General features: G+C 46.8%; 2 protein-coding genes across 5 annotated transcripts in view; one reads left to right on the top strand and one right to left on the bottom strand.

Moving 5' to 3' along the window:
- The window catches only part of NOS1AP (nitric oxide synthase 1 adaptor protein), a 1,516,567-nt gene that overhangs the window by 1,409,693 nt on the left and 80,070 nt on the right, over nucleotides 1-26,804 (top strand). The gene's annotated exons all lie outside the window — the stretch shown is intronic.
- The window catches only part of LOC138537868 (spermatogenesis-associated protein 46-like), an 88,805-nt gene that overhangs the window by 27,791 nt on the left and 34,210 nt on the right, over nucleotides 1-26,804 (bottom strand). For all 3 annotated transcript variants that reach the window (XM_069641487.1, XM_069641484.1, XM_069641485.1), the window contains exon 2: nucleotides 24,862-24,972. In XM_069641487.1, the coding sequence (XP_069497588.1) occupies nucleotides 24,862-24,952 (91 nt within the window). In that variant the 5' untranslated portion in view covers nucleotides 24,953-24,972. The remainder of the gene's footprint in view (nucleotides 1-24,861; nucleotides 24,973-26,804) is intronic.

Here is a 26,804-nt window from a genome sequence, read left to right as displayed (position 1 = left end):
ATTGCTGAATTGGGAACTGTTATTATTGATTGTGGACTACCGCTACGTGGTTAGTCTTCTTTTTATGACTAATAGGCGTTCCTGAGTCTCGTTGTAGACTCTTCCCTGGCACTTATGTGTCGGCTGCTTCCCCCGAGCAGTGTGCAGGCCCAGCGGGCACGCCATCAGCATGCCAAAGGCATGCTTAAGGCAAGTCCATCTGTGCCCAGTATGGGCCCTGGATGCACCACAGCACTAATCTACCTTCCCAAGCTTTTTGATTCTCGCAAGAAGAGCTGCTTGCACTGACGCCAGCTTCAACTGTTCTGCCTAGCAATTTTGGCTCTTGTTCTGCCTCAATTACTCAGGTGCTTGGCCTATTATGAAATGTCTGATCTTTGGCAGCTCATGCTTCAAGCTGTCGAGATCTGCTGGAGGACCTTCAACCAGACTTGGCATTCATATCTGAAACTTGGTTGGGGCCCCATTCTGAACCTTCGATTATCCAACTACTACGCTCTGACTATGCCATACTTTGGTGTGACCGTGCTCCTCCCCGTATGGGTGGTGGTGTTGCTGTAGTTTTTAAGTCAAAGTTCCAAACTCGCATTATGCCATTGGTGCATGATCTTAACATGGATGCGATTTTGGTCATCATTTCTACGTCTGCCTCTAGCACTCTGTAAGTACTATTAATATATATCGCTCTCCTGGCTATGACAGGAGGTTCCCTGAGGGGTTTCCTGGGCTGATTACTCTGCTTCTCCAGAAATATTCTAATTTGGTTACTATGGGTGATTTTAATTTTCCCACCGATGAAACCAGCAGCTTGTTGGCCAAACAATTTTCGCTCTCTATGGAGGATTTGGGTTTCTCCCAGTTGATCGATTATCCCACGCATCGGCGTGGAAACACCCTTGGTTTTATTTTTCCTGCACCCCGAATCTTTGTCAGTAGCCCCGGCACTGCCTCTTATCTGGTCAGACCATGTATTGGTCCCCTTCTCCATGCCTATAATGCCCCGTCCTGTGTCCACCCCTTTGCGGTTTGCAGTTAAGCGTGGCTGGCATAAAGTTTCTCTCCCAGATTTTACGTCTGCTATTCTTAAAGATCTTGCCAAGGTTATTAACCGTACCTTGGCAACTATTTAGCAGATTCTGACCTGTGCTGCTATTAATCTGGCTCCTTGCAAAGGCTGCCTATAAGGACTAGGCGTTCTGAGCCTTGGTTTTCCGCAGCGTTAAAAACTCTCAAACTCTGTCGGAGACTGGCGGAAAGGATATGGAGACATGCTTATCTGGCTGAGCATCATCTCCTCTACCGTTATACGACTCTTCAATACCATAAAGCCATTAGGGAAGCAAACCAACTCTACTTCAGTAATAGCATTGAGCAGGCTATTAACAAGCCCAGGGCTCTATTTGCGATCGTTCAGTCTCTTGCTGTACAGGCAAAATCCCAGCCGGGAATTCCTGCCTCCCAGGAACTGTGCGACTCGCTCTCTCTTTTTTTAAGGAAAAGATAGCCAACATACGGGAAGGCATTGTTGTCTCCTGTCCCTCTGATGCACAGTGTCCTCCTTTAAGTCTGAGCTCCACTGACCCCACCTCGCCGATCCCTGACTGGTCCTCTTTTCCAGTGTTCACAGAGGATGAAGTGCTGGCCTCATTTGACTGCCTTAAATCAGCGTCTCCCGAGGATTCTGTCCCAATTTCTATACTGCAAAATATCTCACTGGACATTGTCACCCAACTTACTGAGGCAGTCAATGACTCCTTTACTTTGGGGATTATTCCAGAGAACTTAAAACATGCTTTTGTCAATCCATTGCTAATAAAGCCTGGGCTCCACCCGACAGTTCTGTCTAATTTTCTCCCCATCTCTTTGCTTCCCTTTTTGATGATGCTCTTAGAATCACTGGTGTCTCCACTCCTTAGCACTTTCTTGGAATCTTCCAATTTCTTTGACCCATTTCAATCTGGGTTTCGCCCTGGTAGGGGAACTGAGTCGGTCTTGGTCTCTGTGTTGGATGACCTGACTTGCCAGGATGATCAGGATGGGGTTGGCGCTTTGATTCTGCTTGATTTATCAGCAGTCTTTGATACCATCGACCACCCTACCCTGATCTCCTGGCTTTCCACTGCTGGTCTCCTCGGCCGAGTACTGGCTTGGTTCTCCTGCTTTTTGTCTGGACGCACTGAGTCTGTTTCTCTATCTCCTTTTTGCTCTCGAGCAATCTCTGTTCTTTGTGGTGTTCCTTAGGGTTCTTCTCTGTCTCCCACTTTATTTAATCTCTACATTCGACCTCTTCAGGCCATAATTCACGCTTTTGGTCTGCTCTACTATTCCTATGCCGATGATACTCAGATCTTTGTGCGGCTGGATTTCACCAAATCAGAATCGTCTGGCAAACTGAAAAATTGTTCGTTAGCTATTGGTGAGTAGATGGCGAGAAACTGACTTACGCTCAATGGTGCAAAAACAGAGGTGTTAGTGGTGAGTTCTGCTATGCCATCTCTGTTTTGGACCCCATGGTTTTCCCCCAGTTGGTCTCCTCAGCAAAAGACCTTGGCGTTAAAATCTCAGCCTCTGTCCATGGCCGACCAGGTCTCATCTGCATGTCAAAAAGCATACTTCAAACTACAAACTCTCAGTAAAGTTATTTCGTGCATCCCGGCCAAGTTCCATGCACCCGTTGTGTCCTTCTTAGTCATTTGTAACATCGACTATTGTAACGCCCTTTACTTGGCTGTCACTAAACATCTTCTGCACCACCTTCAACTGCTATAGAATGCGGCAGCCAGGGCCGTTCTTCATCCTCCTTCGAGTGCCCATATGACCCAATTGCTACTACAACTTCACTGGCTCCCTGTCGAGCAACATATTAGGTTCAAAGCACTATGTATTCTGTATAGGGCCATCTATGGATTGGGTGCTGAATTTCTTCAGAACACATTTATTCTGTATATTCCCTCTAGGCCTCTTCGATCTCAGGATCTCAAGACTTTACAACCCCCAAGGTTCAGGCTTAATCGTATGGGCAGGCATGCATTATAGGTAGCTGCTGCTAAAGCCTGGAATCGGCTTCTCTTCCCTCTGCACAGCACTGAGTCACATTGTGTTCCGCTGTGCATGTAAGACTTTTCTGTTTTAATTCTGTGAAGTTGCCTTCAGGCTTATGCTGCGCTCTATACATTTTATTACGATAAGATAAGTTAGTGCACAAAAGTGCTACTATTGGAAAAGGTGCGGGTGACACTTCGTCCTAGGGATTTTGGTCAACTCAGGAGGGTGAGATGGGTAGAGGTCGTGAAACAAACGAAAATGACCAGAGTTATCGTAATCTGAACAGGGGGAATTGTGGGAATGGTAGTGTGTTGTCTCAGCAGATTGAGAGTGTGAGGAACAATAATCAAAAGGATGGGAAGGAGAATGACATGGATTCTGGGAGATGTGGTTCTCGAGAATAGCAGGGTCTGGGCTCCTAGGGGATTTGCCAGATTTGCAGGGGTGATGGAATTTGAGTAAGGGAGCTTCTTTGGACGTAAGAGAGGTAGATGTAGCATAACCAAAGGAAAACCCACGGGACTTTGTCCTCCCCCCCATCTACCTAGGTATTATACCAAGTCTCACATTGGATATTCCCCCAAGCATCACCCTGGGCTCCCCTACCCAGGTGATCCTCCCTCGCTCGTCCACCCCCAGGGTTGGGATCTGAGAGTGCCAATCCTCCGTTGGCCACCTGAATAAGGGTATCCCGAGGTCTACATAGGAGAATACCTTCGGGTTTCTCACACCACCCACTCTGAGTCCTCTTCCTTCTCGTACCTCTGCGACTAAGAACCTTGGGGTCATCTTCGACTCCACCCTATCCTTCTCTCCTCACATTTATGGCGTCTCTAAGAAGTCAAACTATCAGCTACACCTCCTCAGAGGTATTCTTCCATTCCTCTTTTTCCCCCAGAAGCTCACCGTCTCCAGAGCTCTGGTCCTTTCAAGGCTGAACAATTGCAATGCCTCTTTCTAAATCTTCCTGTCTCTATTCTCCGTCCTCCACAACTCATTCAGAACAGGACTGTGAGACTTGTCCTTGGCCTTAAGTCCAAGGATCGTATCTCTCCAGCCCTGAAATCTCCTTACTGGCTCCCAGTGGCGGCAAGGGTCAAGTTCAAGACCCTCTGCATTGTCCACAAGGCTTTCTGGGGCCTGGATCTACACTACCTCCAATGTTCTCTTCCTGAATATCTAATTTATCGAGCTCTCCGCTCATCCACCTCCAAGATCTCTTTCTTCGGCTTGGGCCTTCCTCTGGAACAGCCACCCTGCCTCTCTCAAGCTTGAGCAGAACCATCTTCGGTTCTGGAAGCAACTCAAGACCTTCCTCTTCGCTTACTCTTTCTCTCTTCCTCTCCCTTGCTGATAACCTGTCTGTTCCATGCACCAGGGTGCCTGGCCACCCTCTGAACTTGGGACCAGGTCCGTGCCTGTCCAGATGCACCCTGCACTGCCTCTTGGCCCCCGTCTAGCACTTGTGGTCTGTTTCTGTAACCCTACAGTCCACCCACTCTCTGCACTTATTAGCCACCCACTGGGTGTACCCTCTGATTGCAGGCACTTAGCTACCCTGTTACCTGCACTTCTCCCTCTCCCATCCCTTGATCACTTCTCCATACCCCCTATCATCCCTTTTTGCACTTCTCCCCTACCCCTCCCTGCGCTTGCACAATCTGAACAATCTTTCACTGTGGACATGCCTCAGCCGGGTTCACTCTTGTCAACACAGTGTTAATGGGGTTATCGTATTTCACCTCATTCCACAGGCATCCCTCAGCCGGGTTCACATTTGCCACAAATACAGTTCACTTTGCTTTACACAACGCAGGATTTACTTCCCATAGCTTTTCTCTTGGTTACGGGTCAAAGACTTTTAAGTGTAAAAGGGGTTTTACTTGACCCTTTTATGACCACTTTGACCTCTTGCGTCGGCCCACCTATGGCCTCCTGTTATCAGTAGTTTTAGCAAAAGGGAACCGGTCAGAGTCTTTCGAATGAGCGCAGATGTGGTGACAGACCACTCTGCACCTGGTCTCTCCCTGGGTTTTCTAAACAGTTCTGCAACAGTCTTTGTTCCTAAATTCACATTACGTTGCCACTTGCAACCTTTGCTCAATCACAGTTCGGTTTACTATTGGTTCTCCCACTGACTCACCAGCTGTGATGAACCGCTTGGTATTTCTTGTCTCTGGAGTCAAGGGTGGTACCACGGTAGCAAGTGTCTCTCCCCGACTTGATCATCAGCGTAGGAGGGTTATGTGCACCATTAACACCTGTTACACCATACGCTGGCTGTTGTTCCTGGCCTTGCGATTCCTTTCTCGGAGGCTTCGCAGGTCTGGGTCGAAAAGGACAAGGGCACTTCCCTCCTGGTCATCCTTTCGGTTCTTGCCGCCTTTCTCCTCTTCCGTTCTGGAACAGCTGCCTTGTCATAAGTTCTGCCTTGCTCAAAGTATGCTCTTATGCTCTACCTTTGATCCCTGTGGGGAAGGGAAAGGGTCAGGTGTGTGTGGTTGTTGTCACTTGCCTGATTTTGCCTGACCCTTCTGTTGGGACATGTCAGATAAACGCCCCTGGCGTTAGTCCGTTGTCTTTCGTGGTGTAAGAAAGTGTTTGTGTCGGAAAGAGAGAGGGGTTGGAACATCTGAGTATCCTACGGGGTAGGATGGGGAAAAGGTGTTATCAGGAAGGGGGAACCGCCTCTCACCCATCGGTGTCCCACTTCCACTCCCCGAGGACCCCCCGCCCATCCAGGTGATCCTCCCGCACTGGTCCACCCCCAGGAACTGGATCCAATAGTGATGGCCATGTCCTGGTCACCTGGATGACAGATACCCGGGGATTAGCGGTTGAGACACCTTCAGGTCTCTCACAATACAATGATAATTTAGTTGGTGCAGTGAACAGAAACTGGAGTTAAATAGTGTGTACGCTTCAAATATTACAGCTACAGTAGTGCCATGGGTGCAAAGCTGCTATTGGAACAGAGTTGGCATAATTAAAAATGGTGCAAGCACAGAATTGCTATAGCTACACTTGGCATACAAAGCTGGTGCGGGCACAAAAATGGAATAGGTAAAGAGTCAGCATAGGTATTCATTTGGGGATTGGGGTTGAAAGCCTGCGGCTGAAATGTTCGAGGGAGAAAAGGCCGTAAGTTATTTTTCCGAACATAACGTTGTCTTCTCTCCCCTGAGAATTTCAGCCACAGGCTTCCAACCCCACCCACACCCACATCCCCACCCCCTACTTACCTTGCGGCGGCACACTTCGCTGTGTGCCAACGACTCGCTGTGTCCCTGCAACACCTGTTCCCTTTCTCTTCTGTGATTGGGAACCGGCGCTGCAGGGTCCTTTCCGTTTTTTTAAAAAAATTTTGGGACCGGCTGCAGGGGACATCCCTGCAATCTCCACTCACAATATAGTGAGCAAGGGTGCGACGGACACCCCTGCAGCTCCTGCCACTGAATGGGGGATTTGGTCGAACTTTTCGGCCGTTCAGAATTTTGGAACACCCTAAATTCTGCCAAACCTCCCATTTGATCTTTTATTCTCTGGCTTTTTGGACGTTCCCTGATTTGGTCAAGTTCAAGAGACTTTACTTGTTTTGCCAGGTTTAAAGCTCAGACAAGGTACTAAATGGCATTGGTGCACAGGTATGGTTAGAGAAATTACAAACTTCTTAATTGCAAGCCAAAACGCATAAATGTGAAATACATAATCCCCATTAGTGTGCTTGGAGTGCAAAACAAGCCCTTGACCAGGAGTCTCCAGAAAACAAGCTCATGGCGAAGAGCAATGGCAAAATAAGCTCATGGCCAAGCGTCCCTGGAAAACAATGTCATGGCCAACCGTCCCTGGAAAACAATCTCATGGCCAACCGTCCCTGGAAAACAAGCTCATGGCCAAGCGTCCCTGGAAAACAATCTCATGGCCAACCGTCCCTGGAAAACAATCTCATGGCCAACCGTCCCTGGAAAACAAGCTCATGGCCAACCGTCCCTGGAAAACAATCTCATGGCCAACCGTCCCTGGAAAACAAGCTCATGGCCAAGCGCCCCGGCATTATAAAGGAGGAGATGGAGAAGGCACGCAGGAATCCTGTATATAAATGATAACAGCACAATCTAACTGAAGAGTCTTTTATTTCAACTGACCAGGGTCAGCCAGCTGGCCATTATCGTTTAAGTGGGGCACTGACTTTGAGCGCTAAGGCCTTATTTGAAGAAGGTCAGAAATATGTGGAATATAAGACAGGCAGTAGCAGGCATCCTAACGAAGCTGCAAGTAGATAGGTCAAGAGCAGATCATGGAACCGGATGTAAGAAATAACCATTAACTATTAAGGCATGCTGGCTGCGGTGCACAAACATATGAGTGAGAGGGCCGAGGCAGGTGGGGCACAAGGGCTGTGTCCCCCACAGATGGCGCTACCAAAAATTCCCTTCTATTGATGGCAGACCAGGCTGTAAAAACCTCTGATGGGCATCCAAGAGGGACATGCTAGCAATTGAGATGTCTGCATTGGATGGTTGTATGCCATGGATAGGAGGATGGAGAAAACACTGGCAAGCGGCCGACAGATAGCAAACACAGATTCCTGGTCGGGTGCCAAGAAAATGGCCAACAGTCTCAAAATAATAATGGATTCAATTAGCAGTCCGGGTAGTTTTACCATTTCTATGTTGTTCGATCAAATCTTTTTCCCCATCTGGGTCTTCCATTTCCCCCACCCCCTTTTTCCCATTTCAGTTATGGGTGGCAGAGGGGTTCTACCCAAGCACCCTCTCTGCATTACCTCATTCCCCCACAATACTTACACTCTTTCCCCTCGCTGTGAGGAATTGTCAGCTGGCAAGGGTGTAGAGACCCTGGCTTTTAAAATGATTTATTGATAACATGATGCAAATAATTCCATCTCTGCAAGGGCCATCTGATAATTAGATCCCCATTCATAAACTCAATGCCAAAAGCCTAACATACATCTGTGCCCTGCTGCATCAGTCTCATAATCTGCAGCTCCTGCTCTCCAGGGGACTGAGCAGGTTCACAGGTCACTGGTACCCTGTTTGACAGCTGATATGACTGCAGTGCAGAGGTTGCATTTAAGTTTACACCTCTGTTCTAAATTGCATAAAATTAGGATAAGCACCCATATGGTGACTGGTTAATCTGATAATATAAGATGTACACAGTGTGGTATGGTAGAGAAGGGTTTACATAATTAGTAAGAGCCACATCTGATTATATCATACATGTGTTACCACTGTAAGCCCAGCTCAGATGTGGAAGGGTTATTTGCATTCTGGTCAGACTGCCTGTCCCTACTAGCTAAGCAGGACCAGATGCTGAATGGCTATGAATCTCCTTTGATTCTTTGTGAGGTCAGGTAACACCTCTCTCCAGCCCGGAAAGCCCTCAGCAGGGGTTGTCCTGGTAAATGAGAATCAAAGGGCATGCTGAACACAAAAGGACTTTCATCACACCACGATTTGGATCTCGGATTGGAGCAGGGTCAAGACCACTTGACTCAAAGGCAATGATTGGATCCCTTAAAGCAGGTTTGCTTTTGTCCAATCACCTGTGGACATTTGCTTCAAAAAGAGGGGGGTCTCCCACTCCTCCTTTGATTCATCTCTGGGCTACTTCTCTTCAAGAAGAATTTTTTGGACCCTTCTGGGCCCTTCTGGGCGACCAGTTCTTCCCAAAGTCCTGCAGTTCTGAGGTAAATGCAGGTGATCCAAGGCAGAGACAAGCTCTGCTTGCTCCCTAACCATCACCAGGGCACAATGTTGCAAACCAGCTGCTGGGGCAAGATCTGCCTCTCTGCCAGCTACACAGGTACCCAGGACCTCACTGCAGGTGAAGGATCTTTTCTGCAGGTGTTTTCAAGCCTTCCCTGTGTTTGGGAAAAAGAGAAAAAGGACCTATCTTGTCCCAGGGCCCCTGGAGTGGGACTCACAGCAACTGTTTCCTGCATTTTGACCGTGTTTAAACGCATCCAAACTTTGGTACTTCTTCAAACTCTTCAGACCACTGTTGCTGCATACTCAAACCGGTTTTCTGCCTCACCGTGCCAGCTGAGTGCATTGTTTCCTTGGCTCGAAGCAGAGGCTCGGCAGCGTGAAAGCATTCGAACTGCCTCGTGCCTCACTTCGAACCCAACTCGACACCTGCTCCCTGTCTGGATGAGCGCAACTCACTGCATCCAAACCACCTGCACAGTCCCAAGAATCCTAGTTTGGTACCATAAGAATGTATTATCAACTGCTAACTGCCCCCTGGTCATTCTTTGGGCCCTAGAGACTGGTTATGTCACTCTTAATCCCTTTTCTCGCACAAGAACATAACCGTTTACAAAATGATGGTTATCCATTACCTTTCACTCCTGTATCATTACCCAGAGTGCATCTTTTCATCTCTTGCGTATCTGTGTTCTTTCTACAGGGGTGCGTTTTGTGTAGTGTTTTCTGTTTAGTTATTATTACATATGGTGTGTTTAATTAAAGTATATATTTTTTATAGAACTTTGATTGGACATTCCTTTATTTTTCACTGGTATTCTGTTTTGGTCCCTACTGTTTCACATTCACACCTCTGTTGAGAGTATAGCCTTCCCTCGCCCCACGTTACCACAAAAAGCAAAGGAGATGTACCTCTTAGCTGTGCCTGTTTCACCTTAATGATTGGAATAACTCTTGTTTTGTAGAGACGTGTGGGCTGAGTAGGTGGAAAGCTTTGACACATCTTGAAAGCCAATTGTCAACTAACCACTCTTATGAAAGACACTTTTCCCAGCTCCACATACTCTTCTTCCAAACATAGTTTGTCTTTAAACCTATTACAAACATGTTTACAATATTATCAGAAAGGGACTACTGTTCCCACAATCCCCACAACACTGGCACGAAGAGGGGAGGAGTAATGATGATCACTTCCCACTGTCAGCAGTCTAGTCCTTCCTCAAATCCTATTGTCCAAAGCCAATATAAAAAGGAGGAAAGACTCAGGAAGTGTGAGAGAGCTCCCTGAAGGGCCTGGTTGCAGGCGTCCTGTGTTGCAGAGAGGAGGACTTTGAGCTGCTGTTCCAAAAGAAGGAAGGGGGAACCCTGACTGCCTGTGGGGAGCTGGGGAGGACTGGGAAAGCCAAGGAGACCAGTCTGCCCTCTTTATGAAGAAGGGGATCCCCTGGGCATTAGTAGAGTGCCAGAGCCCAAGAGAAACTGCAAACTCTCTCACAAAGGAGGAAACCAGGGAGAGGGTGTTTCCTTACCTCACTAGGGTGTGGCCCACTGAGGTTTATGGTGAAGGCAGTGGGAGCTCAGGAGAGGACGTGATCGCTCCAGGGAAGGCGGGCGGAGGCTGGAGGCATGAGACCGTGTGCAGAAGCTGGAGGCACGAGTCGGCGTGCAGAGACGCAAGCCGGTCTGGTAGAAGTGAAAAGTCTCGCTGTCCGAGACAAAGGAAGGAGACGTGGTGCGAGTGAGGCGGGCCGTGGAAACACCAGGACCCACGAGAGTGTCCCTGGGTGTCTGGCAGCCAAGACAAGCATCATCATATTTAGCGGGAGCCAGAGAGAAGCCAGCATGCAGGAGCAGAGCAGCAAGAGAGCTTGAAGAGACATCAGAGCCACGCAGAGTGGGAAACCGGCAGTTAAGGTACGCCGCATGAGGAAGCCTGGAAACGCTGCAGTAAGCCCAGGAGTCTGCCAGAGGGGGGGGCCCCTGGTGCATTTCGGTGACCATGCTGAAGGGAATTGGAGCATTGTGAAGTAACAAAAGTCAACAGAACAAAAGATTGTGTATGAAAAAAGGCAGACAATTTTTGAACATTGAAACAGAACTGTAATAAATATATGGGATGCAAAGCCAAAGAGAGGTTCAATAGGGGAGAATGGAAAAACCTGCACCTCGTGAACATTTTCGAAAACACACGTTGCATAACGTGAAACAAAAGAAGTCCTAGCAGAAGAGTATATCAAGTATTTCAGAGTGCAAAGAGTGGTGCTGGTAGGAGAGTTCACCAGGCATTTGAGAGTGCAAGAGAAGTTCTGGAAGGGGATTAATCCAGGCAAAGTGCCAACCTTCAAGGAGTGTCAAACAGAAACATTGTTTGTGTTAAAAGAAGGAACTTTTTGTCGCGAGAGAATTTATAAGACTGAACTGTGTTAATCTAACAGGGTAGTTGTGGGCCATTGAAGGCATAAAGAATGGTTAGTCCCAGAAACATGTGTGATACCTGTGAAGAATCCAGGGTAAGGGAATCGCCCTCTGAAACTAAGGTCTTTTCCACTTTGGAGAATGTTTACGTTGAAGCCATTCTACTTTTATTTAAGAACACCGTTATACAAATATTAGGTAATAGACATTTCCCTTGTCACTTTATTTTGTTTTATTGTGGGGGGCAGGATAGAATGTTTTGGACACAAGCTTGGCTTTTTTAATTATGACATCCTGACAAAGACAGTTCCTTAGTTTTTGGTTTTAGGTAGGGAAACTCCTCTTTAGAATAGGGTCAGACAGGCATTTTCCCAACGCTTTTAATTTGAATAAAAGTCTATAACCAAACAAATGACAACTTTGTGTCCGGCTTTCGTTTCGGAGTCCTCAGACAATGTAGAAAGACGCAAGGAACACTGAGTTTAATGTTCTTTTATTTGCTAAGATCCATAGGTAGGTAGATCCCTTTTTTGGGCTTTTATTGGGTTCCAGCAAGCGATAACACAACGCTTCCTTCCTTCAAGACAATATCACGCTGCACAATCCCATTGTCAGACCGTGCTAAAATATCCACACTTTGAACATTATGTTCTGGTACCGTGATGGGACCTTGCCTTCGAGCATTAATTAATGACAGAGTGGTTTTTCTATTAGTGGGCCAAATAATGAAGTTCACCACTTATAATGTTATGGAACTTCTTAGCACACCCCATGCATGCCCCCCTCCCCTCCGTTGGTAGTCATGCGACAGTATGCGCTCCTGTTCTTGGTCTCAAATTCTTTTCTTTATGCATACTCTCAAATATCCCCCCACCCAGTGCACACTGCCTCCTTACGAATATCAGTTCCTATTCATGCTCGGGGCTAATGCGACTCGTGGACACCCTTCTGAAGGAGACTACCAGCAAAACAGTGTCTCGGATCCAGTCCAAAAGCATTTGCCAGCAAGGCTTCTGCATGACTAGCATCGAGAAAGGAGGTTCCCCAGTGATGGAAAATGTTCATTTGGTTCTAACTACCATAAACTTTCTGACTACGATATTTTAAGAGAACTTCATTTAGTTATAATGATTTTAGAGGAGATAATTGTGTTGTTGATGAAATTTTATGATTAATTCTGAACTTGACTGATGTTAAACTCTTGTTTTTATATTGTGGCTGATGTATTGAACTAGCTAAAAGCTTTGTGATAAACCAATGCTAATTAAAAAAAAAAACGAATTAAAAAGTAGATATATTGCTGAGGTGCAAAAATTAGGAAAGATGCAGCAAAGTGTGGTTCTTGGCCAAACATTCTCTCTTCCAAAACTGCAGTGATCAACCACGTGGATTCTAGCATCTCACCCTCTCCTCTATCGCCCCCACCATCCCAGCCAACCCTGACAGCCTCACCCAACCCCCATGGCTCGCAACCTGTGAGTTTTGTTTGACAGCGATCAGAAACTGCAACAGTTACCTCCGCCACAACAGCTTCCCGGCTTAACCATCTCAACATCTGCAAAATATGCCACAAAAACGTGTATCTTCACCCTGGAAGCTATGTTACTGCTCCAGGCTTCTTTATATCACTTGACCAGTTACTTAACTTGGCTACCGCGTCCTCTTCAACCTCCCTCGTGCTTGATCTGGTTCGGTGCACCACCTCACGGTGGGCTGGCTGTCTATGCACAATTAATTCCTTCTTTGCATTTACAACTCTGTGGCCCCTTGTGCCTGGCTAACTCGTTCTCTCATGAGACCCCTCCGCGCACTCTGAGATACCCAACCCCCCTCAAACTCCCTATCCCCATCCACCCTTTGCCACCTTTTGCTCCTTCACCCTGCTCGCTCCCCGCCACTGGAACTCGCTACCCCCAGATATCTGGCTCTCTGTCTGGCTTCAACACTGCCCTGAAGAATCGCCTCCTTTCCATAGGTGTAGCATAGCTGTCTGGTGGTAACCCCCCCCCGCCCCGCCCTTTCAACTGTGCGTAGCTGTAAATCATACGAATGATACTCGTTTAACGTGTATATAAATACCTCACATTGTTGATCCTGTAATGAGCAGATGTGTTTCTGCATGACCGTGCTGCCTCTTCTTGCTGTCCTGTGCCTCCTTACTGCACCTGGATATTGTATCCATTGCATCATCACACCTCCTAACATGAGGCCCCCATCCATGGGATGTCCCAGTCAGTGAGACATGCGCGTGTGCAGATGTGCATGTCGACGCTCTCCTCCTGCTATGAGATTGCTTGCCTCCCACCCACTGGTGGATGTTGAAGAATGGAAGCCTTAGATCAGATGCTGGGTGGTGTGAGGGGGCAGGGTGTTCCCCTCCCCTTATCCCCATCATTGGATGTCAGATGGTTGGGTTTATGCCTGTAGGTGCGATAGATTGTTCACCTGACGCACACAACTGTGGGGGATGGGTTGGCCTTCACCTTTAGGTGTGGCAGATAGTTTGCCAGAAACAAATCTTACTGCAAGAGTGGGACCCTTTGGGTGGTACATTAAACATTCTGGCGATGGTCTGTGTGTATGTGATGTTGAGGACTGGATATATGTCATTGTGGCCGCAGCGGTAAGAATGCTGACCACAAAGTTTCTCTTTTCATTATTATTTAATAGAGGCCCCTGATTGCTCCCTCCGCCATCATGTAACTCGCCCTCTCTTTCCCAGCCGGCCGTCTAACGTCAGAATGAGGCACTGGGTTGTGTGTATCTCCTAAAGACCTGGAGTGGTCGGGACTATTTGCTCTTATTTCATCCCTGATGCTACGACTGGGTAGGAATTTAACTCTCAGGCACTAACCTGAATTTCCAGAAGCCAACCCTTGTGTCGGAGCATGTAGGGTGGTATCCAGATGTGTTCCTTGTATAGGAGCAATGTAGGATGTTGTCCAAATGTGTTCTTTGCATCAGGAGATGTAAAAGTGGTACAGATGTGCACCTTGTATCAGACAGAGCATGTAGGATGCTGTTCAGATATGTTCCTTGTATAGGAGCAAAGTAGGGTGGTGGCCAGTTGTGCTCCTTGTATCAGAACATGTACAGTGTTGTCCAGATGCGCTCTTTGCATCAGCTCATGTCGGAATGGTCCAGATGTGCACCTTGTATCAGAGCATCTAGGATGCTGTCCAGGTGTTCTCCTTGTATAGGAGCAATGTAGGGTGCTGTCCAGATGCGCTCTTTGCATCAGAACATGTAGGAGGGTGTCCAGGTGTGCTCCTACCCTGGTCTTGGGTCTCGAGCTCCACACTCTTTTGCAATACTTTCACACTGGATGTTCGTGAAAATGTTTCCTGGGTGAGGTATGTTGCCAATGTCCTCTGTTGTTAAGGTAACCCATCCCTTTTTAGAGTGCTGCCAATTGAGAGTATCTTAGCATCTTGTAACTAAATGTCCTAGCTACTAGGTTTTTTTCAACTTAATGGGCCTCATTCCGAGGCTGGAGGTAGCCATGGTGCTATTAGCTATTCGCACCATGGCTACCCCCTTACCGCATACCGGGTCCTGGGTTTCCTGAATGGGCCCAGTAATTCCTCATTCAAGGAACCCGGACCCGGTACTACCCCATTCCCATTTGAGACCCCATAGGGCTCAATGGGAATGGGGACGATGCTAATAACGGGCCCATTATTAACGGGCCCGTTATTAGCATGCTGGTCCTTTAGTGGCTCCCACTAAGGGTGCCTGGAAAACCAGCCGCCCTTAGCGGGACCCGCTAAAGGAACTCGTTATGCGGCGGTAAGGGGTTAACGGCACCGGCACCATTACCAGCTACGGTAACCCCTTACCGCCAACCTCTGAATGAGGCCCAATATGTGGAATCTTGATAACAAAATGTCCTGTGCCTTTTAAATTAAATGTTCTCATGTAAAGAAAATACTTAGCATCTTTATAACTGAACGTCCTGGGTCTTAACAAAATTTTGTAGGTTGAACATCTTCATAAGTAAATCTGCCAGGCCTGTAAAAGTAAACCTATAGAGGATTCTAACCGAGATGCCCCGGCTCTTATAAACTAAATGCTGTTGCTCTTTACAACTGAATGTCAGGGATCTTTAAAATAAAATAAAATCGCTTGGCTATGTGAAACCAAACACGTCTACTCTTTATAACAAGATGTCCAGAGTCTTTAAAATGAAGAAATTCCTTGATTCTTGGGGATTTAAAGTAAATATCCAGGCGTAAAAAGAATGGTGGGTGTTTAAAAAACAAAAAAGATGTCTTCTGCCTTTAAGTCTTGGCCCGTCTGGATCTATAACTTGGGTTTATGTGAAGGTCTCAAGAAGTACATCTCCTTGATCTACTAAATGAACCATGGAGGCGGACGATCTCTGTACTGCAGCCATCTCAGGCAGGGAGGAGAAGAACGCGCAATGCAAGCAGAGGTGTGCACAAAACGCTCTCTGCAGTTATCCGCCCAGGGGGAAATGCGCATGCCCAGCATTTGTTTACAGTAAAAGTGGTCGAAATATAGAACCTGCATTTGCCGTCATGGGCCCTTTAAGGCCCTCGCTGCAATAGTGCTTCCTGTACCCGCGTAGGTGGAGGGCTGACCACAGCTAGTGTGGGGAATGGGAACAACACTCAGATGTGCATGCAGGCCAATGGTGTGGGTCCCTTGTGCAGCTAGTCCTCCTGTACAAAAGTCCCTCCACCCCCCCCTGTACATCGGTTCCTGGTCATTATGCCGCCTGTTGGAGTCTACTCTGAAAAAATACCATCTTTTTGAGGCCACCTTTGAGTGGCATCCAACTGGCAGAATTCTGCTGCCATGGGGGGGTTACCCCCAAATCCCCATGAACTATGCCTCCTCCGTGCCTCCTCCCTACCTCCCCTGTCACGTTTTAGGCTGTGCATCAGGGAAGGAGGTGGGGGTGATTCCAAGCCTGAATCCCCACACGCTGTCTCCCTGTCTCCACCCTGCCTGAAGCATATATTGGCCCAGCCCTCACTGATCCACCACACCCCCCAATCTTGTGCCACACACCCCAAGCCCCCTCATGTACCTTCCTACTCCCCATAACACGCCACTTCCTGCTTCTTGTGGAATGCAGTCTTCTGTAGCCTGCATTTCCTCGATGGTCTCTCTTACATGGGGCCCAAGAAACTCGGTCTAAATGTTGCATACCCTTTAAATGAGGGGACTTCTGAATGGGAGGGTGAAGTGCCCCTTATACCTTGCCTTCTACATCAGTGGCCATGAATTGGCCCCTTATAGGGTGGACTGGCAGGATGGGCAACGGGGCAATTGCCTCATGGGCGATAGCTCCAAAATGTAGCAAAAAAGATTGAAAAAGACACAATACTTCAGAATCTAGCCTGCCACAAAGGAACGGAGTACTGCAAAGCCTGCTCAGATTCTGTGTAAATGGGGCGAGGCATTCGTCTTGATTTCAGCAATGTTCTAGAGGTGCCTGGGAGCCTCCCTCCCTAGGAATCCACAGTGAATGAGAGAGAAAGGAGTCTAGGCTGCAGGGGCATGTTGATGGCGCCCAGTGACAATGTATGCATGTAAATAACAGATTACGTGACCCTGGATGGCAATGTTGGCACCACTCCTCCCCATACACCATTGATCTGTTACAACCAACAGCAGCTTAACATGACTCCTCTATGTTCTGGTGAATTTCTTTATCACCAGTGTGCGCATACAAAAAGTTTTAATAGCACCCTAAATAGTGCCCACGGGTGTTACTTATATAGTGGTTATAGAAATGGCTGTGAAACTCTTTGTGGTACTTACCTTAGGACACAGTTGAAAAACACACATAGAAAGGTGTTATAGTCAGGAATTAATTTTTAGAAGACTATATACTAAGGGGGTCATCCAGAGTGGGGCAGACTTTAATAACGCTGATGAAAGTTACCAGCGCCGCCGGTGGTATTTCTGAAAATCCGCCCTACTCGAAGGTTACCACCAGCAGGGGTGGTATTTCTAGATTACCTGCAGTGCTATTGCAGAAATTCCACCTATGATGACGATATTGTGAAAAGGTTTCTTTAGCATTTCTTTTCAGCATCAATCTGAAGGGTGAAAGATTAAGTACAGAAGTGGCTCATAATACTGTTGATTTTTTTAATGCCTAAAAAGGTGAATTCTGGCCCTTTTATGCATTATATGGGTAAGGAGACGAGAGAAGTCAATCGGAGATGCCCACATTTCTACCCACTTAACATGGCCCTTTGTAAAAACATTTTTCATTCTATTGAAGGGAGGCACTTGTGCTTTGTTTCTGTATAATAAAATTAAAGATTTAAAACCTTTGTGGCCAGTTTGGATTTTTCAAGGTTATGGTAAGAATAGATGGATTTTCTGCAAAAAGTCTGCCTAAAATAACACAGCCGTTATTCCCATGGAATACCACCGATGGTATTTGATCAAGCCCCGAATTGGGTGAATGGTAAAACCAATAGTATTTGCCAAATACTGACCATTTTTTATTTTACCACCAAACTCTGAATGACCCCCTAAGTCTGTGATTGTTTTTCGTTGTCTTGTTCAGAACACACTTCGCTCATGTGATCAACAAAAGGCACACATGCCTACCAACACCAGGTTCCGATAGATAGAACTCAGTTACATCCTTCCACCTATACTTTACACTGTCACAAATGCACAAAAAATCATTACCCCAGACATAGTACTTAAACACACACGCACAGGCCACCTTATTTGAAAACACACATAGAAATAATAGGCCACTCTTGCTCCCTCTCTATCACCAGGTCCAAGGCATATTCCCCTTGCAGTTCTATCTGCTTCCGTGAGCTGAAATATGCAGCAGACTTTCCTTGAAAATGCAACTTGGGAGCACAAAAAAGCCATCTCCCCTAGCCGTCAGGGACATCATTTCACCAAATTGCCAGGGGTAGCGAAAGTGACATCACACGACCCTTGACCCCCCTGATGACATCACAGGAAGTGATGTCATTTGGCCCCACCCCGAAGTGATATCGCGGGTAGCGATGGAACAAAACCTTTCACCCGTTGACAAAACAGGAAATGGCATCACATAGCATTGTAGACAATGAAAAATATGGTTACAATATCACTATAAGTTGATGTACATTTCATACAAGAATGGATCGCCTTATGTATCATCAAGATCAGTGTGTATAGGCCCATATTACCAAATTACTGTGAATTCAAGCAGACGTCCATGACCAAATGATAATGATGTGTTATTATATAGCACTTACGCTTAAGCACTTTATATAGAAAAAATATACACCCAATATCACCCAACCTGTGTTGGTACTCATTTATCGACCTCAGAAGGATGAAAGGCTGAGTCGAGGCGTTTAAGAACAGACTGACTCACCCCCTGAAGTGTGCCTGAAATAAACCTTTAATGAGTCTAGCAATTATTGCCACATGGTGCTGGCCTCAGCCCAGGAACTTGCATTCCAAAAAAAAAAAAGTTTTTTTTTTTCTTCTATTTTTTAGAGGTCACAAGGGAGACCACAGAGGTTGCAAGGGAGACCTCAGAGGTCACAGTTGCGACCTCTGGTGACCCCTAAATGACGTCTTTCGCTCTTCATTGTTGAAATGCAGACTCCATAGCCGCAATTATCAGCAAGACCCCAACCACGGGGTTTGTGTCAAGGAATTGAGAACTGAGCAATGTAGGGAAAGAGGTGTATACAAGGGAAGGGAGCAGGAATTTAATTAATAGTTTAAGGATGGAGCAAAAAGGCAACAGAGGTCTGAACGTTAATTGTAAGAAACAAGGGGGGACATTGAGAATGAGGTGCAAGCAAAGGACACGACACAGGGGCGCAAATCTGGAATGTTAGGTCAGCAGGTTGAGTGACTGTTTCTGAGGTCTATGTCTGACCTGCGTTCCACTGCACCCAATTGTGGGACTTGCTTGACCCCCCCTTTCTTTTTCCTGACTAAGTGAGGCATACTTCCCTTGTGAACATATGGTTCAATTACTACTTCCCATATTTTTTCAATTTGCTTTATCATGTGACTTGGTGCTTTGAAAGTACACACAATTGTACACGCCATGATTGTAATTATAGTACATTTTCACTATAAATATAAACTTAGTCTGTTTCTCAGATGTATTTGCCTCAGGATACAGACAATTATTAGGCTTCTGCCTTATAGATAATTTGGTCCTTTGAAAAATATATTTATTGAACAGTATACTAGTTTAGCACTTGGATAACAACTTTGCGAAAATAATTCTTTGGGTTCTAATACTTAAGATGGAATAGGGGAAGATGAAGTCTCCCCTTCTTTCTGAATTGGAAACCTCGGAGCCAGGAAGACAGAGCTCAAATCCCCACCTTCCACCACTCCATTCATTATCTGATCCTGAGTAAATCACGCCTTATTTCCCTTAACTATCTGTAGAGTAAGCTTCACTCATATGGGTTTATATGCTATAGTGTTACTCTAAAAAATAAGTATAATTTTAACAATCTATGTTAAGCATACTAGTGTGTGGGCAGGATGACAAGTGAGGGTCTTATGTTGTGTGGTGGGCAGCAGGGCCGGTGCTACCACTAGGCAAGGTTAGATGCTTGCCTATAAGGTGAAAATGTTATTGTGGCAAATGCCACCAAAGGCAACAACAACTTATGCAATTTTTGTATACATATATTAATTATTTTCTCTCTCGAGACTCGACTACTTGAAGCCAGCACTCTCAGCACTGTCTGCAGCAGCAGGCAGCGCAGCAGGCATCGTGAGGTTTGGGTCTGGTGTGAAGTGTGGTACTGTGCTCTGGGCAGGGCCTCAGGCCATACCTGCACATTAGCACCGCACATACCCACCCTCATGAGGTTTGTGTGAACATTCTTCTTCTTCTGGACCCTCCATGGCCTGTCCTGCACTAGCTGAAGTCTGCTGCTGTGGGTGGCTGTCCTGCCTGAGAGAGAATCGGACACATGCACAGGCTGGTGAGGTGCCCTATTGTTTTGTAATTGTTCTGCCTAGTTGTCCTGGGTGTGGCAATAGCCAAGCTGGGATAGGGTAGACAAAGAGCATATTGGAGCCGGTGGAAGTATGTGGATGGCAGGCTGACAGTGCTGACAGTGCTCATTTCCAGCCTACCCGGGGTTGCCTACGTCCAGTTGGAATTAACTAAGTCCAAAACCCCAGAACACATTTTAATTTCACTGAATGAGGGCGCGGCATGCATGACTAAAATAACAGCGCTGTGCCATGGACTTAATTACCTTGGCCTTCTATTTGTAATCGGGTGAGTATGATGGAGATGTTTACCCTTGTACATTCAAACTCCCTCCGCTCCATCCCCCACATGCCTTGAATGAATGAGTTGATCTTTCCTCTGGTTTAGGCCCACTGTAAATGAGTCTTGTCGCTGTCATTGCTCAACTTCCCTACAACACACCCAAACAAGGCTGTCAACGTGCATGGGTTTTCTGTGTAACTGGCACTAGCAGCTGGGATTGTAACTGGCACTCGTCTGGTTTACACTTTGGCTGATCTTCAGTGCAGCTTCCCCTGTATCTTGATAATAAGGAATCTGCAATGGAAATACACCCACTGACAGTTACAGATATTTAGAAATGTACTTGAATAGGATTGCTGGACCCCGCGCTCACTCCCCTAAGAGCTTTTCTTTCACCTGTGCATATATGATATGATATATGGCATTGATGACACGCCTATGCACAAGTGTTTTAAGGCGCAACGAGGCAAGGGAGGGGGAACAGAGGGAGGACAGAGACAACAAACTTACTAGGTCTCTCAAGGACCGGATGTTGGTCGGTCCTTTAACCATACAACCACGCAAAGATAAAGGCTCCCTAAAAAGGTGGACCATGGGGTCCAAAAAGCCACGTGATTGGCTATAGAAGGTGGTGTTTACATGCTATGCTTTACAACTTTCACTAGACAATAAGAAGTGGTCAGGAGTTCTGTTCATAATTTTATACACCAAGAGGCCAGGGTGATGAGGCTGCTACCCGATAGTCCCCCTGGCGGTGGTGCACAGTGGGAGGATCTCACGGGAAGAGACTTCCCGTCTGGGGACAAAGGAGAACATCTCGAGAGAATGCAGTATGCCAACCCTCCACCCACACCGTGTACACCTTCCTATCCCATTTTACCCAACTCCCTATCCCATACTTCCATGCATGTCTAAGTCTGAAAACTTACTAACTACTGAGATAAGGAAGAGCATAGACTACCTAAGGGAGGCCTTCTTAACAAGTACTGAGATGAAGAGGAGGTGTGGAACAAGGAAGAGCAATGCTGATAACTTGAATAAACAGTCTAGCCTTTTATGTCCGCTTAGGATAGAGATGAAAGAAGGACTTACTTTGTTGTCAAACCAGTCATAAAGCCAGTCCATGTGGAACAGCAGGAGTGAAAGCTGTGAGATGCGGGAGCAGAGAGACGGTGGAGATCGCAGAGCAGAAGGCACTAGCGAGTTGCAGAAGGCGGGTCTCAGGGACCGGATAACTGTCGGTCCTTTAACCATGCAACCAGGCAAAGGTAAAGGCTCCCTAAGAAGGTGGACCATGGGGTCCAAGCGCCATACTTGACTTGCTGGCAGTCACTGTTCACAGAAGCAGATGCAAGAAGCTAATGTCCGCAGAGGCTGAACGAACGCCCAACTCCAGTTTCAGGAATCCCTAAAGGTAACGGGGGCGACGGTCAGACCGGCTGGGAGATAGGGAGGATAGCGGCCCTAATCCACATGCTGCAAGGGTTAAGAGTCCTAAGACGAGGCCAAAGAGGGACTGGGACCCTGAAGAGAGAAGATTGGAGGGAATCTCCCTCTGGCTGGTGGTCGAGTAAAGCCACTGACCACAAGGGAAGGGTTGATAACCTAGGAACAATGGCAGTACTGGGGGGGGGGGGCTTTTTCGGGGGAAGGGCTTCAAGTACTGAAATGCAAATAAGAGAAATATGTGCCTGGGACCCGCACCCAAAAAAGAAGATCCCTACAAGTCATCTTATTCGTGGCAGTACCTGCCAGGAGAGTTAACTAGATCTGCCAAATAAAAGCAGTAAAGAAGTACAGGGCTGTGACCCACACCCACACGAGGAATACAAATCATCTTCCTCGTGGCAGTACTTGTCAGGTGAGTGAACCAAGTCTGCCCAAGTCTGGAGATGGGGAAGCCTGGGTCTGGAAACCTGGGTCTGGGACCCTCAAAGTGTAAGACTAAAAGTGTTGAACAGTGAAAACAAAGTGAAAGAGAGGCTAGGTGAATGGAGTCATTCCCCCTGGTGGAGTCCAACTGTCAAATCAAGATACCAGGAGAAGGAAGTCATTCTTCTGGTAACAAGAGCTGACCAGACTTTCTGCTACAATGTGTTAAAAGATAATCAGTGGACCTGACGGAGAAAAATGATCAGATTTTGTCTTTTGTGTTGGAGGACTGTTTTGACCCAGAGAAGGGAGTCATTCTCTTAGGAAGAAACCAAGACCTGAAAATAAACGTGTATCCCCAATGCAGCAGAAGAGTCATTCTTCTGATCCAAGAAGGTCTTCGTTATCGCAAATTTCATTTCAAGTGTAAGGGACAGAACTAAGGTTTTTGACACAGGACGGTGGACTATTGATTTACATGGACATTCTGACAGAGCCCTTAGTGGTTTAGTTGAGGCAGGAAAGCCCTCTTAGAGATGGGGAAATCCAGGTTTGCTCTTTATTTTATTGGCTAATAAAGGTCTATAGCAATCCCTATGCCACCTGTGTATCAGTCTCCTCCTTCCGCACCCTTACAGAGTGAATACATGTATGAGTGTACGTGTGCGCGCATGGAAGAGATCATGCCAAGCGAGTGTGTGAGACTGTGAGTGTTTGTAAGTTACTAAGTGTGTGTTAGGGCTAGCCAACCGTTCTGTCCTGAAGCTGGCACACAAGTGGGACAGTTGCCTCAGTACTGGTAGAAACTAGCAAAGCTTTGTTTTAGACTTTGAACACAATGTTAAATGGCGCATCACCAAATTGGACGTATTTATATTTGTCTAGAGCGGTGGGACAGAACGCCCATCCCCTGTCCCTAATACATGAACCATGTCTGCTGCCACATACATCCTTTTCTTCAAAGCAGAGCCAAGTCTTATGTCTATAGAGCGTCTTTCAAAATCCCTGTACTTGCTGGATAGTGTTCTTACTCAAACCAGTCTTGTGGATACCGCTTTTCTGTTGGTCAGTTCAGGACTCCTGGGATAAGGCTGGGACATTCACTGAAACCTCTGTTTCTTCTTTATGTGACATAGTGGAGTTGTTTAAATCACAGTCCGTCTGCTTGTCTTAGGCTGGTTTGATTGTCTTTTTAAATTCCAGGGCTGAAGCCTGCGAGCTAGGGGGTGGGGGAGTACAGGTGGGTTTTTGCCACTCCAAAATGAACTTCCCAGTCTTGATCCCATCGAGGACCCGGAGTGGGGGGAGCCAATCTGAAAGTTTGCCTAGGGTGGCAAAATTCCTTGCACCGGCCCTGGGTGCAGATAAGGGTTTTGTGTTGTGGGCTGAGGAGGCAGGAAGCCAGGTAGGGTATTTTGCCAAGACACCTCATGTTTGGCTCTGAGAGAAAACCTAGACCCCCTGTTCAGAAATGGCTCTGCCCTATCAATGAATTCTCTAGCTTTGCCACATCTTTACATTGTTCTAAGACTAAGGATGGAATTGGATGAGATGTAGCCTCCCGTCAAATTGCAAACTGTAACACATTGACAACAGGGCTCAAATCCCAGCTTTCCCATTTCACCAATTATATTATCCTGGTGAAACAATGTTACTATGTTTGGTACGTGGGAGGATTTTCAGGGGTACGGGTCTCTAAGAAAACACAAACATAACTGAAAGTAATGTGAATAATGTCGACTGTATATGTTTGAGAATGTGTTGGAGGGGGCGAGATTGGTATTGAGTTGACTTGTTCTGGAAGGTGGGGGCCACTGCCACTGCGCTGTGGGCTTGGGCCATTACACTATGGGCCAGAAAAGTAAACTTGCCCCCCATGCTAAATGTTGACAGTCCTCCCCTGGCCCCTTAGCATCCCCTCGCTATGAATGCAAGTTTCCGGGACATTTACACAATGACAGTGCCCCCCATTCATCACACTGCCAGCGTCCTATGACTGGACTACTTTAGCACTCTTTAGATGCTATTTAGAAACAAATGTCAATATTACTGCCAGCAAAGGAGAACATATATGTATATATTCCCCATTATCATGGGGTTTCAGCCAAGTATCCGGTGCCAACAGGATGCATTGGTGAAACTTTGGGAAGTGCCCTTTTAGTTCTTGCAACCACCTCCTTTACCACCTGCGATAAGAGCACATGCTCATAGTTGATTTCCTTTCAAGTCTCTTAGTTAATTATCCCTAAAAAACTATAATCCCAACAGAGATGTAAATGTCAATGATTTGGACTGTGTTTACTGTCTGATAGGGGAGCATGGGCGTTAGGCCTATGGCAGAGTCGCAATTAATGTCTTCAACACTTTCTGCTTCTCGAGCCTTTCGTGCAAAGACAAGTACATATTTTAAGACAGAGAAAAAAAGAGGAAGGCGGAGTGCTGGATGGGGTGCAGGAGAAAAGGGAATATAGAAAATGTGATCGCTTAGCCGGTGCAAAATATTCCAATATTTGGGAAGGGGGTGCTTGGAGGACTTACCGTGCAGGACAAGTGCACTGGACAGGCTGCTGTCGCTACTCAGCAAGTGTCGGCGGTGTTTGTCCCTCTCCTCCGTTCTGGAGTCGGTCATCGAGGCAAGCTTTGGTAGTCCTGCAGAAAGACAAGGGGGGGGGTATCGCATCAGCCACATGATTTCGGTTTGCTTGCCCCTCGGGCCCTGTGTGACCTGCTTGGCATCCTTATGTACCTGCTTGGCATCCTTATGTACCTACTTGACATTCTTATGTACCCGCTGACTCTGGTTGTGATGCAAGATGCATGGTTTGGACTGGGAACCAAAAGAGGCCCTGGAAATAATGTTCAAAGTGGCCCCATATTACACATTTTCAGCCAGCCCAACCCTTTTCCTATGGTAACATTTGGAAATACCACACACAAGAGGCCCAGGGTTTGCAGAGGCCCACCGGGAAATCTCCAGAGTTCCCTATAGGCCACTATACCCCTGGGTTTATGGCACCAAATGTTACCGCTACCGAACCAAAAGAGGCCCTGGAAATAATGTTCAAAGTGGCCCCATATTACACATTTTCAGCCAGCCCAACCCTTTTCCTATGGTAACATTTGGAAATACCACACACAAGAGGCCCAGAGTTTGCAGAGGCCCACCGGGAAATCTCCAGAGTTCCCTATAGGCCACTATACCCCTGGGTTTATGGCACCAAATGTTACCGCTACCGAACCAAAAGAGGCCCTGGAAATAATGTTCAAAGTGGCCCCATATTACACATTTTCAGCAAGCCCCAACCCTTTTCCTATGGTAGCATTTGGAAATACCACACACAAGAGGCCCAGGGTTTGCAGAGGCCTACCGGGAAATCTCCAGAGTTCCCTATAGGCCACTATACCCCTGGGTTTATTGCACCAAATGTTACCGCTACCTCTGTCCAAGCGGGTCAGGGTCGGACTGGGCCATAAAGCTGTCTCGGGCATCAATTAAAAAGTGGTCCACAGTTGCAACTGGCAATTCATTCCTGTGATGCAGATTATGCATTAAAAAAAATATTTATTCAGTAACACTGGTCAAAACGACTAGCTGCATGGTGCAGTAACTTGTCAAACTGGCCCCCATTGGCCAAAAAAGTGGCCGACTTTGACACAAAGCTCCGCCCCACACTAGCATTTTGTGTTAGGGTGCACATTTTACAAAAGCATTCAAACAAAATGCGTATCTTAACAGCATTTTCATAGGTCCTCTTTCCATGTCCACTGCCACATTCACGCTTTACCTGACCACACAGAGTACTGTGCCCTGGAATACTCCTGGCGCTCAGGGGAGGCTGCAGGACTAGGCACAACGTTTTTTTGTAAATGTAGTCTAGTCTAAAAGTCCCGGTATGGTTGGCACCATTTCTAAAGAATTCACTGTACAACTAGCAAGGGTGGCATTGGGCTGGCACAAATAAGAAATAAAGTGATCAAAATATTGGTGTAATCAGACTGAGCCATTATAAATCTGATTCTACTCAACTTGTACCATTTTCCTCCAGAGGTCTTTTCACTGAATTCAATGTTTCCTAGAGTGCAAGGTTTAGGATGTTGATTGTGTCAGGTAAGGACTAGGTTTATCGTTGGGTTCAAGGTCCGTGTTCTGTTTATTTAAGGATTAGGGTGAATATTGGCGTTGGTATTGGGCACATTACTGTAAGTTACATTTTGACACTGCTGCCCCCACCTGTCAGTTGGAAATTCATACCAAGCATGAGCATTTCTTTTCGGGGCTGGAAATGCTGCTAGCGGTCTATAAAGACACCTGGAAGCATTGCGTATCCCTCCGTGCCTGGCTTTCCACAAACGGATGTGATGCAGGGAATGGAGCGCATGGGTCTGGCTGGGTTCAGACCACATCGCTCTGTGCCTCAGGAATGCATGTTTACAGTGGCAGCCCCTCCTATAACACCCCTCTATCTGCATGTAGCAGGTGC

This window comes from Ambystoma mexicanum, chromosome 1q (genome assembly GCF_040938575.1).
Source record: "Ambystoma mexicanum isolate Mex_15411 chromosome 1q, UKY_AmexF1_1, whole genome shotgun sequence".
In the NCBI taxonomy this organism is placed as follows: domain Eukaryota; kingdom Metazoa; phylum Chordata; class Amphibia; order Caudata; family Ambystomatidae; genus Ambystoma; species Ambystoma mexicanum.
This window is presented reverse-complemented; position numbering and strand designations above follow the sequence as displayed.